The sequence below is a fragment of the Tyto alba genome, unplaced genomic scaffold (assembly GCF_018691265.1).
Source record: "Tyto alba isolate M040663 unplaced genomic scaffold, T.alba_DEE_v4.0 Super-Scaffold_1000006, whole genome shotgun sequence".
Classification (NCBI taxonomy): Eukaryota; Metazoa; Chordata; class Aves; order Strigiformes; family Tytonidae; genus Tyto; species Tyto alba.
In genome coordinates, this window is record NW_024881272.1 from 19,216,026 (window position 1) to 19,231,925 (window position 15,900).

The 15,900-nt window shown below is 37.3% G+C and overlaps 1 protein-coding gene across 3 annotated transcripts in view; it reads left to right on the forward strand.

Annotated features, from left to right (window-relative positions):
* Nucleotides 1-15,900, forward strand: part of COL24A1 (collagen type XXIV alpha 1 chain) — a 149,955-nt gene that overhangs the window by 62,276 nt on the left and 71,779 nt on the right. For all 3 annotated transcript variants that reach the window (XM_042785720.1, XM_042785724.1, XM_042785722.1), the window contains 3 exons: nt 6,046-6,099; nt 10,531-10,584; nt 12,791-12,835. In XM_042785720.1, coding sequence (XP_042641654.1) covers nt 6,046-6,099; nt 10,531-10,584; nt 12,791-12,835 — 153 coding nt within the window. The remainder of the gene's footprint in view (nt 1-6,045; nt 6,100-10,530; nt 10,585-12,790; nt 12,836-15,900) is intronic.

Here is a 15,900-nt window from a genome sequence, read left to right on the forward strand (position 1 = left end):
AAAATTAATACATGTTTTATCTTATCATATGATGTTTTGAGGTTGTGGAAACAATGCCATGAGTGCAGTGATAACAGCCTTCTGTTTCAATATTACATCATATAACTTGTATGCAAATGACTTGAAGGAAATATAGAAATAAAGACAATTTTATAGCTGAATTAGTTGCATGTTCTGGCATACATGTGAAGAATGTTCTTGTAGAATTGCTTGTACTTTCGGCTTGTCTTTGCACAGAATCTTTAACTGGTCCTTTCATAAATTTATTTGACATAAGTATATATTTCTGATCTTTTTTTAAGAAATATATATTAATTTTGCAGAAATATTCCATTTACCTTGACACTTTAATGTTGAACAATGCTTGTCCATGTGACCCTGCTGTGCTTTTTATCTTTTCTTCAGAGTGATGGTAGTTCAGTCAGTGCCTGTTGGGTCCTAGTCTGTTTCCACAGACCTTCATAGGTATTTTGCATAGAATTTGTCTTGGAGATACTCTTTTTTTTCAGTCAGAGCTGTGGTGAGGCTTCACTAGAAAAGAAGGGACATGCAGATAAACAAGGCTTCATTTGTGTTGCTTTACCAGGGCATTATTTATCTCCTAACATTAGGAATCTGCCTAGAGTAAGGCAAGCTAATATTTAAATGTTTTTAATTCTATTTTAAACACCTGCAGTGCTTTGGCTTTTGGGTTTTGGTGTTGAACTTAGAAGAAACAATAGTCTTGTGAATAAAATGGGAATTTCTGCCTTGCTTTTTTGTTCTGGCCTTAGTCTAGATGTGGTTTGATCTGTATGTGCACACAGCTGTTAGCAGCATAGAAACAGTGTACAGTGAAAAATCCTCATGCAAGAGAACAGAGTTCCTCTTGCAGAAGGATTATTTCACTGGCTATTAGTTACTAGTCTCTTTTATAAGGTTTAAACTTAGGAATACATGATTTTCAAAATGCAGAGTTGTTCCTGATTGCCTTCCTCGGTAGTCAGGCTTTGCCTAACCCCACTGTCACTTAGACCATTAGAAGCATGCCTGAAAGAAGACCTGTTCATCAGGCCTATGTCATTTAACTGGTATTGGAGGACTTGTAGCACAAAACCAAGCCTGAATATTTTAAAACAAATAGATAATCTGGTATTTTTTTCCCTTATGAAATGCCCACATTTGATGCTTGTTTTCACCATAAGTCAGAGTAAAAATTCAAAATACGCATCTCTTTACTTAGCGTTGTTATATATGTTAGAAAGTTCCACAGAAGTAGCTGTTGATGTTTCATAGCTGGCTTGATTTTTGAGTCTTGTGAAAGTAATCAGTCAAGTGGCTAAGGTCTCCCTGGGCCATGATTGCCCAACAGACCATTTTTTCTGTGGTGCACCTTGTGGTTGACTACTGGAAGTCTTCAGGGCAGACAGGGGACACTGTTAAACAGAGTTCAACAGCAAGTGTAGCTCTAACAAAAGTGCCAAGCTCCCTCTGGAAATCCTGTCTGGTCATCAGAGTGGGTCTGCACTGAAGTTCTTACCAAATTTCATAATTTTTCACATTGTAGATTTGCAGAATGCTTCAAGACTCGGTCCTTAATGTGTTGATCGGTAACTGGTATTGCTGCTGGTCAGTCAGATGAATCACCAGCAACCTTCTTGGCCAGCAAGCAGCCAAGCAGGTCTGTGAAGGACATACTTTGAAGGGCTGGTACAGGGCCTTGCTCATGCTATAAAGTAGACTATACTAGATACTACTTGTTGTAAATATGATTATTCTAATGTGTGTTGCATATAATGTGTAGATGCACTAGATGGCTTCAAAGGATGATTCATCACATTTGGAAAACTGGTGACTTTAAGTCTTACACAAGAGAAGCAGTCAGTAGTGTTTCAGAGAGCATGGCTGAACAGATCTGCCATGTGCAATTAGACAAAAGCACAAAGCAACATCAGCATCATTTTGCTGACATCTTAGCAACAGTAAATTGCAAAGCTTTCCTATATTGTATGCTGTAATCCATGATTGCCCTTTTTCTGTAGTCTGACATATTGCAATTGTATAGTTGTAATTTGTAATGTTAGATTCCTTCCTCTACCCTTTCCAAAATCAGAACTGAAGGTTTGTAGGAAAAAAATTAAAGTTTTGTCTCTGCCCTTTAAAAATGCTGGCATTAAACTTTGGCTGGATTGGCATGCACAGAAGAAAGCTAATTTCAAATCTTTTTTTTTTTCCTTGCTATTTTCCTCTTTGTACTGAGGACATTATTGACACTGTCACACAGCTGTACAAATGTCAAAGAGCTAAGTCCCGTAACTGTGTGAATACTGACATTTCTAGAATTGTGTAGAGAAGAAAATAGATTGTTTTAAATTGAATTGTATCTCTGCATAGTGTGTCCTTTCAGAAGAATAATAAACAATTCTTATTTGAGAATACAAAATCACAGCTCATTTTTTCAGTTTAGAGAGATTGTAGTTTTATGCAGAAATCCTCCTTTCTAAACTTTATAATAATTAATAACAAAGCTCTAATAAGGTATCTTGTTGAAGTTCAGTAGCGACATCCAGTCAGTACTGCTTCTGAAAATTCATTCTAAATTCTCATTCAAATGAAACACAGCATGTGATTGAATGGAATAATATTGGAGCAGGGAAACTTGGCTGCTCGAGGGACTATCACAGTCCCTTGAGAGGTTTATGCTCTGTGGAGCCCTTCTACCAGCGCTTATGTCCTGATCCCATTGAGGGCTCTTGAGGAGCTGGAGGGCATGAGGGTTGGTAACTAATAGCAATTCTGGCAAATGTCATGTGGAATCAGCTTGGAGTGAGTGGGATTCTGCAAATGTAAGAGAATTCCTAGTGGAAATTGAGTGTAATTTCCAATCATTGCTGATATTCTGCTTCCATGTTAGCAGCCACACACAAAAAAAAAAAAAAAAAAAAGGAACAGCTTTTGCAGATCACTCATCTCTGAAGCACTGACTTCAGTATAAAAAGATATGCCCTATGACTGTTACTATGACATAGTAACAGTCTGATCATCTCTGCATTATTTGTTAATTAAAGATTATATAGATAAATAAGAGAAGAAATATGTTAATTTTATATTTAAATGTATTCAGTACAAAACCCAACACTTTCACAGCATGGTTAAAGCACTTTTGTGTTGAGATAGCTGGTACTTTAGCTTTTTCTGATGCCACGTCTACTTTGGTGAAACTGAGTGAACTCTAAAGTGCTTTGCTGGCAAAAGGCCCCATCTGCAGCAAGATTTTGAAAATAATCTTGTAATTTTGTAACCTTTCAGCTGCTAGGCTTCTGGCTGATGGGAAGATAAGAATCTACACTTTGAATTTTCTTAGTAGAAGTCATAATATTGAATGATGTTTTGTTCCAGATAGTCTCTGCTGAAAATAACGTTGCAGCTGGAAACTATACATTGATATCCTGGCCTTTCATTTATGACACAATAATGAATTTTTAATCTGGAATAGCTTCACAGGGAGCTGGCTGCTGAGTAACTCTTGGCAAATTCAGATACAGGTAGAAATATATACCACTTCACTACTCAGAATCTAGATGGCCAACACCATTGCTGAGGTGTTTTAAGAACTCCTGTCTGGTTCATTCATTTTCTGCAATTGTTTTAAGTATCTACCTGTGTCCTGGATTACTAGTGTGAGAACATCTTGGAAATAGTGTTCTAATACTGCCATAGCATCTGCACTTTCTCTGTGGCAGTGCTCAAGAAGAAAAGACTAAATCCAGCTTTACAGCAAAGACAAAAATTATGAATATTAAACTTTTAAATGCATTGCTAGTGTTGATGCTGTCAGACTAGTAGCACTCTTGCATCCTAAGACTTCCCCTGAGATGGAAAGGTTTCCAGATGACATGATTATTCTAAATGTGATATGTCTGTAAATAAGCAAATTTAAGAAAGGATGAGTTAGCAGCTTCCAAAGAGTTCACCTAACTCTTCAGTGTATTTCAGTAGGTAAGTGTGGTCAGCATTTTTCACAAAATCCTCTTATGAACTGTATAGAAATCTAAGCTGATATAAGTGAGTACTTTAGGTATGAGTCGGGGTGCCTTGGTCACATGTGAATAATATGCTATGTGCCACCTAGAGGCACATTGGAGTTGGAGTTTTTGTACAGCTCTACTAGCAGTAACTACTAGTATCACAAAACCGTGATGTTTTGTGAAATGCTATGTGTTAGGGTTGTTCCACTTATTCTGAAAACTCAGATCAGTTCTTTTTTACTCTTTAGTCATTTGCTTTAGTACTCATTAGTATCCAAGTACTAAAACTTGAGTTTTTAAAAGAAATCATAATTCTGTTTCATACATTTATTTTTTATTTAATATATAAACACAACTAAATATATTTGCATCTCATATAAGCCTTTATCTAAAAGTGTCTCTTCATCCTGTTGAGAACAGGTTATAGAAAGCAGAGGAAAGCCCTACAAGTAGGAACAGTGATGCTCTAAGTACTTTTAAAATTTTATTATAAAGTGATAGTTGAGGGTAGAATAATATTTTCTTTTAAACTTCTTGCTTTAGTATGATATCTCTTTACATATCTGGTAAGCTCTTTTTGTGATTACTGTAAATTAATTATGAATAATCATTAGAAATGGTTATTACCTGTATTTGAAGCTCAGCTGTTCTGGAAGCATAGAGTATGGTTAGCTATTATCATCTAGTGAGGCAATTTTTTTTTTTTTTTAATACCTCTTTCCTGCTTAAAGAACCTAAAAATTTAGTCTTGAACCTTTAATGATGACATGTATTAGCCTGCATTAGTATGAAAGGGTGCCAGAGAGAATTTCATGCTGGAAGTTCTTTGAGATGTTCTTTAAATTGTTCTGAACTTGTGTGATGCTTTCATCTCCATCACTGGAAAAGTATGCATGCAAAGAATGATACTTATAGTTTTTAATCTGCAATGATTTTCTGTTAAGAAAGAAGAAAATTAATTTTTACTAATGTTAGGCAATGGATGTGCACAGATGTAGTAATATATATTTTACTCAGAGGAAGACTTTTTCAGTGGCAGACTTCCTATTTTCATATAGGCAAGATTTAATGAAGTTGAAAAGTTTATAAAAGAACCAAAATCAAATATTGTCCTGGCAGGTGACTGAGTGAGCCCTGTGCTAACTGAAAAGTCAATTACCAATGCTTTACTTTATCCTACAACTAGAAAGATTACATTTCTTCACTGGGTGTTTATGAGATTTAACTCACTACTGTATTGTGTAAGGGTTAGCTACATCATTTGTGTTTCCTTAAAATACACTCATTCCTTACAAAGCAGTCGTGTTGTAGCACTGGATTCCTCTGAGATAGAGGCATCCTCATGGTGTCCTACTCAGTGGCTACTGGCCAGATAGTTTGGGGTGACAATTTTAGTTGATTAATTTCGTGTACATATTCATTTTTTCTTTACCAACAGCTGGACCTATACCAGACACTATTTCACAAAGGCTCATTCTGAATAATACTACGTGCTGGTGACCTTCAGTTACTGCCAGCCAGACCTGGATTAGCACCTGCCGATTTGGAGGCAAAAGGCTTTTCTACTCTTTTCTTAATCTTGCAGTGATCTTGTCCTTAAAGTGCAGCCAAGAATTAAAGTGCTTCAGCTGTGCTCTAAGATTTTTTTTTTTTTTTTTAAATAGGTGAATTTATGAGTATAGGACCTGGTACTGGCTGCTTTTTGGGGTTTTTTGGTTTTGTTTGGGTTTGTTTGTTTTTTTTTTTTTTGTGCATCAAAACCAATCCAATGGTTTATTTTCAAATGTTGCTCAGTGGATAAAAAGTCTTATGCTAAAAGAAATTAAACCCATACTGACATCTGCTTAATTGAGTTTAATGAAAGCTGCCTCAAATCTGTCACTTTTCCAAGTCCTTTCAAGGAAACTTAACGGATTTTGATACGTGGGGATGGTAAAACAAATTTATTTATTGTTTCTGTGGTTCAGGTCTGGTAAATGAACAAACAGAATCAAAACAAGTACATTGGAAACATACCTTGTCTGTGTGATTTCTTTAGGGTTTTCCAGGAGATATTGGTGTACCGGGACTAAATGGCCCTGAAGGTCCTAAGGTAAGGCTATATGAAAACTTACTCATAATAACACTAAACAGCATAAAACTCTGAGAAGTTCTCAGAGATGGACACTGGCATTATAAAATTGCCTTACTGTCAAAATACAGTACTTTGACTCAGCTATTTACATGAGGAAGTTAATCTTATGTTTAATGCTGTCTATGCAGTTATGAGGGTAATTACTGTGTTAGATGGAAGCATGTAATGGCAACTTAAGTGAAGGGAAATTTCGAGAAAATGCTATGTAGCTAGAAAATAGCATATATTTCACCTGTGTTTAAATAAAACACATGCCAAATGCATGAGATCCCAATAGTCTCACCTGAGCAATACAGATTTTTATTTTTTTAACAACTTTTGAAACAAATACTAGCTAAAGATTTGGAAAAATGGGTAAGATTCACACTGGATAAAATAATATATATAATAATGGATACAATTTATCTATAAAAAAATTACTATGCCAGATTAGTTTAGCCTCTGTTCTTTAGTAGAATAAAATTATAGACCAAGCTTAGGCAATAATTCACATGTATAGAGTTTTCAATGAAGCTTTGGATAAAAGCACATATGGGAAAATTTTGTTTAAAATGGAAAAGGTAGAGACAAAAAGTGTAGGTGGGTCAGAAATTAACTCAGAGGAAGATTGACTAATATCTAAAGATTGACTACTACTTGTTGAAAGGCAAGTACTAATTAAGTTCTCACTCACCAGCCTTGGGACTATTCTTACATTGTAGTTTTACTGATAAATAGGCACAAGTATGATGGAATTAAATTTGTATATGAAACAGTTGAGCATCTTTAGATGATCTTAAAAATTGCACTTGTACTAATTCATCTCATTTCTGTTACTTCAGAGTGATGCGTGCAAGGACTAAAACAATAAATCCTACTGTAAACTTAGAGCTTCACACCTACCAAGAAGTAAAGACACAGCCAGATCACTCTGAAATAAAAGCACAATAAGGCAGTTGGAAATTAAGTGAAATTCTAGAACATATGAGGCAAGGTGTCTTGTTAATGCTTCCGCACAAAGCACAAGAAGACTTTATCTAAGTAGTACGCACAGTTCTGGGCATTTGTATTCCAGAAGGACACAATCAAGTGGGACTAGATGCAGAAAAGGATACTCGAATGACTGTATTCTGAGAGGCAGTTTATTTATCCTACTAAAATGAGGGGCCTTTTTGAGCTTTGTAAGTAAACCAGAGGGCAGAAATGGGCAAGGCAAAAGAACTGTGCAAGACCAACAATATCACTGGTCTAAGGACAAAACATGCAAGTTGTCCACGATTAAACAGATAGATATTAGAAGATTTTGCATCAACAAGAGTTGAGAAATTCTGTGGCAGACTACTCAAGAAAACATAGGACAGGGAGTGGTAAACAGTTTAAAGATACAGTCTTATTTGTACCTGTAAGATTGTAACAATCCCTCCATGCCAAAGTTAATAATTCTTGAGAACATCTCAAAGAATCCAGTTGCCAAAGCCATAGCCAATATTTTCTGCATCTCCTATCTTTCAACTGTGGCGAGAGCCTTGTCTCAGAATAGCTCAGACATGAATTTACTAGGATGGCCGAGAACTCATTATCTGGAGTGGCAATCTGGGGAGAAGTAAAAATACATTTCCAGACAGGTGTGGAATTTTTCTTTAGTTTGGGTTCATTGCTTTGCTAACTTGTTTGTATGTGTATATGTATAATGTTAGCAGCCTCATACGAATGTGATTTATCTGACCGTTGCAGTAGCAGTGGCTCCCATGTTTCTCAATTACCAGGGCACTTAAAAACATCCTTTTGATGCAAGACTGTGTCTAGGAGAAATAAGAGAAATACAACAGTTCTTGAACTCCAAATCAGATTTAATCTTCCCAGTTGATACATGAACGATGTAACTGAGATCTAATCTTTGCTGCCCGATTTCTTCACTAAGTGAGATCATATTATTCCACATTATATCCAAAGTGTTAAATTAGATGTTATTAGAATGGGGTTGATATTTAATTCATACGTTACTGATCTATTACCTTTACACAGATTCCAGAAAAAAAAAAAAAAAAGTACTAAAAGGTAGCATACAAAGTTTAATGCTGTGTATTCTTTTGATACAGTAATTACATAGCTGAACAAGATTCTGTGGTCTTCGGCACATTTGGTGTTAAGAGACAAAAAGCTTAGACAGCCTGCTCTAATCAGGGAGAATTGATGGCTTACATTTGAGAAGGACAATTACCAAACTGGAAAAATTCTTACACTGCTCCTAGTACCAAGGGAGAAGGGCTGCGTAACACTGGAAATGTTTGGCTTTTGGGATTCCCAGCTGTCTTGTTTTGACTGCAGTTTTAAAAAATTTCCTTCAGTTTTTATTTTTAGAAAACTGTTTCCACTGTGCTGCTCTTCTCATGTTTTTGTTTATGCCTCCTCAGAAGCAATACCCACTATAAAAGCCAAAAAACAGGGTGACCTTTATTTTTATTAGCAGTTGACATGGGAGAAATTCTGCCTCTTGGTGGAAAGCTCAAGTGTGATCAGCCATCTATAAATACCAGTAGAAATTCTGGATTGTCAGTTTGCTCTAAGTTAGTGCAGTGATCATCAAATCTGACCTCTCTAAAATAATGTTCAAAGGATTCATTACATAATTTGGTCTACAGAACATTACTCAGCTTGGAAATAATATTTTAGAAGGTGTTTGATCTTGTTCCACCACTTATTTAAAAAAAAAAAAAAAGCATACTTACATTTAAAAAAGGGAATAAGAATGTTTTTAAGTAGTTCTGAAATAGTTTAGATTTCTATGTTAGTCTTTCAAGTATTTATGATCTGTAACTGAGCAAAGTGAGAGGAAAAGGTGGTCAGAATATGCTGACCACAACAGTAGTTTTTCCCACACTGTGTGTTGTACCATGGAAGTAGTTGAGAACTTCCTTCCTCTGCTCATTTATGTGTGTTAGGATAACACATTTAATAAAGTGGCTACTAGGAATTTCACCACTTCTGGAAGGGATGGTCAACTAGGAAGTTATATATGTAATACACAAGATACTCTTATTTCCTGACTCCACCAGTTTTTTTTCGGATGCTTTAGCACATGTCTAATGACTACCTTCATTTTCCTGTTTGCTGCCTGAAACCTCAAAGGGGCGCTGGAAATTTCGTTTAGTCTTAATATTCAATTTACAGTCTGTGACTTTTTTTCTCAATCCAATTAAGTGCAGTGGAAGGATGTGTACAGTAGCAGTGTTGCTAACATTTCCACTGTGAAAGAAAGCTGTATCTCCTAATGTGCTTTGCTAATAGAATAAAGTAACAGTTCTGCCATTGAAAAATTTTCATTACTAACTACACAAGAATATTAGTTCTGTACTGCTACTAAAATCCCTCCTGTCACTTTTGTGGTGGTATGTCAAACAGCAGTCCACCTCAGTCCTTCCCAGACTGATGTGCTCTTTGATGAACTCAGTACCTTGAGATGGTCTGTTCCATTTTCTGTTCCATTTTACTTTGCGTGCGGAGTAAACTGTTACTGGACCAATGCCTGCACCTTCTGTCTAGATTCCAGCTTCCTTAGTAAGCAATTAATAAGGCTCGCACTTGAAACTTTCCCACCACTGCTTTCTTCAGAGGCTAATCATATCTCTGCTAAAGGGAAGTTTCTTTGTTCTTGTTGCTTTATCTGATATTGTTAAGTTTAGATTTTCCAGAACATTAATGATATGTTTACACAGATTATTTTTTTTTGTCCTATGCCAGGTCAAATGCTTTTCCCAATTACTACCATTGTAATTGGGATGACCAAGATTTTTGACACACTGCTGCAAAGTCATTTTAACAAAGTTTTGAAAATGTTGATGTAAGTAGTCATGAAAAGTTGGAGTTGGCAGAGGATAAGGTGTTTTATCGCTGGGAAGCTGATTATAATCCTGTCAGAAAAGTAAGGGCTGAAAATCACAAGTAGTTTTGGACAAGCTAGTAGTTTAAATTCACTTTGTACTTTATTTCTATTGCAATGTCGTCATCACATGTTATGCTAAAGACTACCTAAATCAAAGATCTGTAAGAATTACATTGGTTTTGCTTTAATCTTAATATAAAAGGTGTGCATTACATCTTCAAAAAAGAGGAATCATTCTTTTGTGAGCTCCAATATTTTCTTATTTCCTTTTTAAAAAAAAAAAAAACAAAAAAGCTTCAGAAAAATCAGTGTAGTAGAAGTTTGTAGGATAATCAGTTTTCCAACAGATGTTAAAATCCTGCTGCATTTTCTCCTGGCTTCCTAAGGGAAATCCTAATAACAATGGTAAGAAATAAGGTCTGCTTCCTCAGTTTTGTATTTCTGTCCAGGTTTGTAAGAGGAGAGAAACTACACCAACCTGATTGTTAGCTGATATAAGTTCTCACTGTGTTTGTTTGGATGTTTAGGGACTTCTGGGTGACCGAGGACCTCCAGGACCACAAGGCCCCAAAGGAATTGAGGTAAGATGGAAAAATTATCCAACCAAGAGATTATGTTTAAAAGAAAAAGTTGTGAGGGATAAGATGGCTAGACAACAATGGTTAGGTGCTTATGGTGTAGTCATGCAAAATTTCAAGTTTCTTTTGCTTTTTGGCAGGTGTTGCAAAGAGCAGCCTTATGGGGATGTGGGTCCGTTATGTGGTTTGTTTTATCTATTTCAGTGGAATCTCAGATAATATATGTCTAGAGTCAGATGAGGTTCTTTTAGTTAAACAGGGGAAATAGGGAGGGGGATGGGGAGTTGTATGGTGATAGAAACCATTAATCAATTTAATTACATTATCCTAGATACACTTAATAAACAGTTAGACCCCTATTAACTGAAGGGGGAGGAAGGCAACTCTTCGTTTTATAAATGTATTGAGTATTCTTAATTCATCATCATAAAAATAAAAACTCGTGTCTCTTAGACTAAAAATAATTAAATTTAGAAATAATTTAATCAGTGATTCTGGGGATAGACACCTCTAGACTTCTAAGTAGCTTAATTATAGACTTCCATAACAGGCTTGAGAGGTGGGCCTGTACAAACGTCATAAAGCTCAACAAGGCCAAGTGCAAGGTCCTGCACATGGGTCAGGGCAATCCCTAGCACAAATACAGGCTGGGTGATGAGTGGATTGAGAGCAGCCCTGAGGAGGACTTGTGGGTGTTGGTTGACAAGAAGCTCAGCGTCAACCAGCAATGTGCGCTCACAGCCCAGAAAGCCAACTATATCCAGGGCTGCATCAAGAAAAGTGTAGCCATCAGGTCGAGGGAGGTAATACTCTTCCTCTACTCTGCTCTTGTGAGATCCCGCCTGGAGTCCTGTGTCCAGCTCTGGGGCACCCAACATAAGGACATGAACCTATTGGAGCGAGTCCAGAATGGGGCTGTGAAGATGATCAGAGGGCTGGAGCACCTCTCCTATGAAGGCAGTCTGAGAGAGTTAGGGTTATTCAGCCTGGAGAAGAGAAGGCTCTGGGGAGACCTTAGCAGCCTTCCAGTACTTAAAGGGGGCCTATATGAAAGATGGGGAGGGACTTTTTACAAGGGCATGTAGTAGGGATAGGACAAAGGGTAACGGCTTTAAACTGAAAGAGGGTAGATTCATATGAGATGTAAGGAAGAAATTATTTACTGTGAGGGTGGTGAGGCACTGGCACAGGCTGCCCAGAGAAGCTGTGGCTGCCCCCTCCCTGGCAGGATTCAAGGCCAGGTTGGACGGGGCTTTGAGCAACCTGGTCTAGTCGAATGTGTCCCTGCCCATGATAGTGGGTTTGGAATTGGATGATCTTTAAGGTCCCTTTCAACCCAAATCATTCTATGATGATTCTGTGATACTGAATGTGTGAAAGCTAACAGTAGCAAAATTATTTGTTTAGTTAAAAGCCAGGAAGTTGCAGGTAGGATTTCTTAATTCCTGCTTCCTCTTTCTTGTAATTGAAAAAGTTGTGTACCTCTTCCTCTAAAACCTGGTGAAAATCTTTCATATTGATGAGGATCAGTGAACCATAGAACAATCACAGCATGACATCCTGGCATGACATTGATACAAATCCATGCTTTAATATAACTGTGTAGTAAGTGAACCCAGAAAAGTTAACACTGCAGTTCTACATCATGTGTAATTATATCAGTGCAATGTGAAGCACAGGTACAGTGACTTACTTCTTCTCTTACACACCTGACAAACCTGACCACCAACCTCTGTCCGTCCCTGAGAAGACAAGGATAAACCCTGGCAAAATGTCCTGGCTAACTTAGTGGATGTGCTGTAGCAACATGGAAGAGAAAAACAGGAATGTTCCTGCTGCTCTTATGGTCATGAAATGTCAAATGTTGCTAGAAGAGAGTAACTGTGGGCAGACAGAGAGGCTGATGCATCATTATCAAGTCTCTCCCTGCTCAAAATTGCAAAAATATTGCTATAATGGTAGGTTTACCAACAGTTTCACAGCATTTCTGTCTGCATTGAGTGGCTACACAGGGTATGTCCTTCTGGCTAATGAATTTCTGTGAAATGAGATTAGTTTCTCTTACACTGTTTGTATCAGTTTTGGACTCATACAAACACATATAAAGCAGATTTAAGATTATATAATCAATACAAACAGTTATCTGCAGATTTTTCTTTTTTAAAACTAGACTTGGCATCAAGATTATTAAAGTCCTGATTTCTTTTAGGGGGAAGTAGGACCAGCTGGACCTATTGGAGGAGTCGGCCCAAGGGTAAGTATAAGTAATTTCGTTAGGGTGGACTATTTTTCAGCAGAAGTACTGCTTTAAAAAGTAAATTTACTGTGAGAAGTGATTGGGTTAAAATGGCATTTCTTGAATAAATATGTCTCTTTCCTCAGCACAAGGTCAAAGAAGAGCTGGGAGGAGAAATGTTTTTCCATATGAAGGATTTGAAGGGAAATCGCAACCATGGTGCACAAAATAAATTTTTTGAAAAGGAGAGAGTCAATAACAAACTGCTTATGGTGCTCCTCTGAGGCAGATGAAACCACCATGTACTTCTTAGGGACTGAACCAGCTGACATATCAAAATATTTAAATTGGGGAAGAACCCACCATGAGACTTGGCTCACAAGGAGAAATACAAAGAACTGATGCTTTAAGAAATCATTTTCAAACTGACCTGGTAGACAGTTGCTGAAAAGAGTAAATCTGGAATGTCACAATGCTGTTTGTGCTGACATGTTTTAAAAGATAAATGTTTAAAACTAACAACCTGTTTTGTTAGTTATAAAAATGTACTAGTGTCTAAGAGTATTTTAGTGGATGTATTTTTAGAAAAAAATTAAGCTAAAAATTAATATTAGTCTGCACTAGGGACTGCGTAATTGTTGCTAAGTTTACTGAAAGCAATATGATGATCTGCCTTTACTTGATTTCCTCATGTGGTAATGACTGGTTTGGTCTTCATTTTAGATGACTTCCTATTTCTTGTCTGAACTTTGGAAATTCTTTACAGTTGTTTCATGGTTCTAGAGTGGATATAGTCCTCTGTAATTTTTCCTGTTCATTAGCTAGTCAAATCTGGGAATTTATTTTCTGTTAGAAATAATGTTAAAACCCTTGTTTGCCATATGGATTAGGTATTCAAGAAAAAACAAAAAAAACCCCAAACAAACAAACAAACAAAAACACACAAAAAAAAAAACCAAAAAACAAAACAAAACAATGCACTCTTTTTTTTGGCTGAAGAAAACATGCAAAAAATTGAACAGAATTCCAAAACACTTTGTGACTCAGTTCAATATTCAGCTTAATCTGCCTGAGCTTCTGCCAAGAGTCTCATGGAAAGTTTTATTTTGGCTGAATCATACTTTCAGTCTCCTCTTCGGGCAGGGCTTCATGGCTGGGGAGAATCTCCCATAGTGTGCTGTGACAATTGGAAAAATGCTGCTGCAGCAGGTGACTGATGGGCAATGAGACACCTACTTTCACATACTCTGCATCACCAGGCGTGCACAGGCCACCATCAGCTGGTGTCAAAGTAACCCAAGAGGAAAATTTTCTGTGTAACCTAGCAAATGGAAATATTTTTAATCTATTTTGGGTCAGTTTGACCTAAATTATTTTGGGGTTGATTTCTCTCAATGGGAAATGTGCACACCGTTGGCATGTCTTACCGCTCCATGATTTCTCTCTCTCACAGCAAGCTGTTGAGAGAAGAAATTGTGGTTCAGAGATAGGCCCCAGCATTGCTGTCTCCAGACAGTTTTTAGTAGATTGCTGGCTAACATCCCCTCCTGAAATGAGAGGTAGTAGAAATGGGAATTTTCCTTGATGGGAAGCCCTGCCTGTTTTCCCCCCTTGTCCTGGGGCCCTTCTGCTCATGCCTGGATCCTACAGCTTCTGTTGACTCCAGCTGTTTGACAGCTCCAGGCTGACTTGTTTGCACTATTGTTCTGAACTCTGCTCCCATCTCTGCTTGTCCTTGCTTCTTCACTCCCGCTTGTAAGACAGACTGTGTGATTACATTGGAGAGAGAGAGTCCCCATCCTGAAGCTGTTAAATCTGATACAGTTTAGCAGGAGTGAGTCAGTAAGCTGCTGAGCACATCTGTCTTTTTAAATTACGTTTGCTTGATTGCAATTTCACATTAATTTGATTTACATAGTCTTTGTTTCCATTTTCCATGAAGGGAGTTTTAAAAAATAAATGCTACATCTGAGAGTAAATGCTATCAAAGCTGTGTTGTCACTGTACTAATTAAATGGCCATGGGAGCAGAGGAGGCTTCAGAGAGGGATCTGAAGAAGTCTGGCCATGTATGGCCCCAAGGCACCATCAGCTGTCAACAATGCCTTTAGCTGACAGATGTGTCTCTAACTTGGTTTTTGCAGCCTCCAGGGGTGGGGGTTCTTCATTCTCCTTGGCAATCTGTTTCAGTCCTTCGCCTGCTTTACAGATGGTTATTCTAATGTCTAGCCATTCTATCTGAAAGTCTTCCCTGTGTGTGTCTTGCCACAACCTTTCTTGCTGTCCTACAGACCTTATTTGTAGACTTGGTTAATAGGTTAGTCCTCTTTTCAGTCACTGTTACCCTGACTTTCTTAGGGTTTGTCTAAACTAGGTAATGTATCCTTGTAGGTGATATATTGTTAACCTGTGGTTTTTCTTATGAAGCTATTCTAACTTTCTGTTGGACAGCAATGGAACAGGTTTCTAGTGCTTCTGGAATTCCTAATTTCTTCTACTGTGTAGTTTTTAGCTCAAAGTGTTCAGCCCCCAGTTCAGGTTTAGGCATGCACCAAGCAGGCAGACAATTTTTCACCTCATTTTTCTCTTTCCTTCCACCCCCCTGCCTGTTTCTATCATTGATTAAAAAAAAATGTGCATGAGACTAAAAACCCATGGGACCTACCTGACCAATGCTGCCAGCAAAATAGATCATCCTTTACTGGAACAGAAGGTGAATATGAACCTGTACTCTGGTTCTTAGGTCCCAACCTGGAAAAGAATTCCCATGTGTATGAGGCAACTGCAGCCAAAACTGAGGATGCTTCCCCATTTACTTAGGATATATCTCAGGTTCCACAGAGCTCAGCTCGTTTGAATTTGAGCAGAGGTTTTTGAGCTGAATCTGATCACATGATTTGATTTTTTCATTCATTGCTTTCCAAACTTTCTCACCCATTATATTCCAAAGTCAAATACTTACATTCTCTTAAATTAATCCTTCTAAATCAAAAGATGCTGGTTTTATTTTTTTTTTTTAAGTATTTGTTTATTTGTCCTGTGAAAACAGAGTAGATGCCATATTAAACAAGTGACTGTATTTAT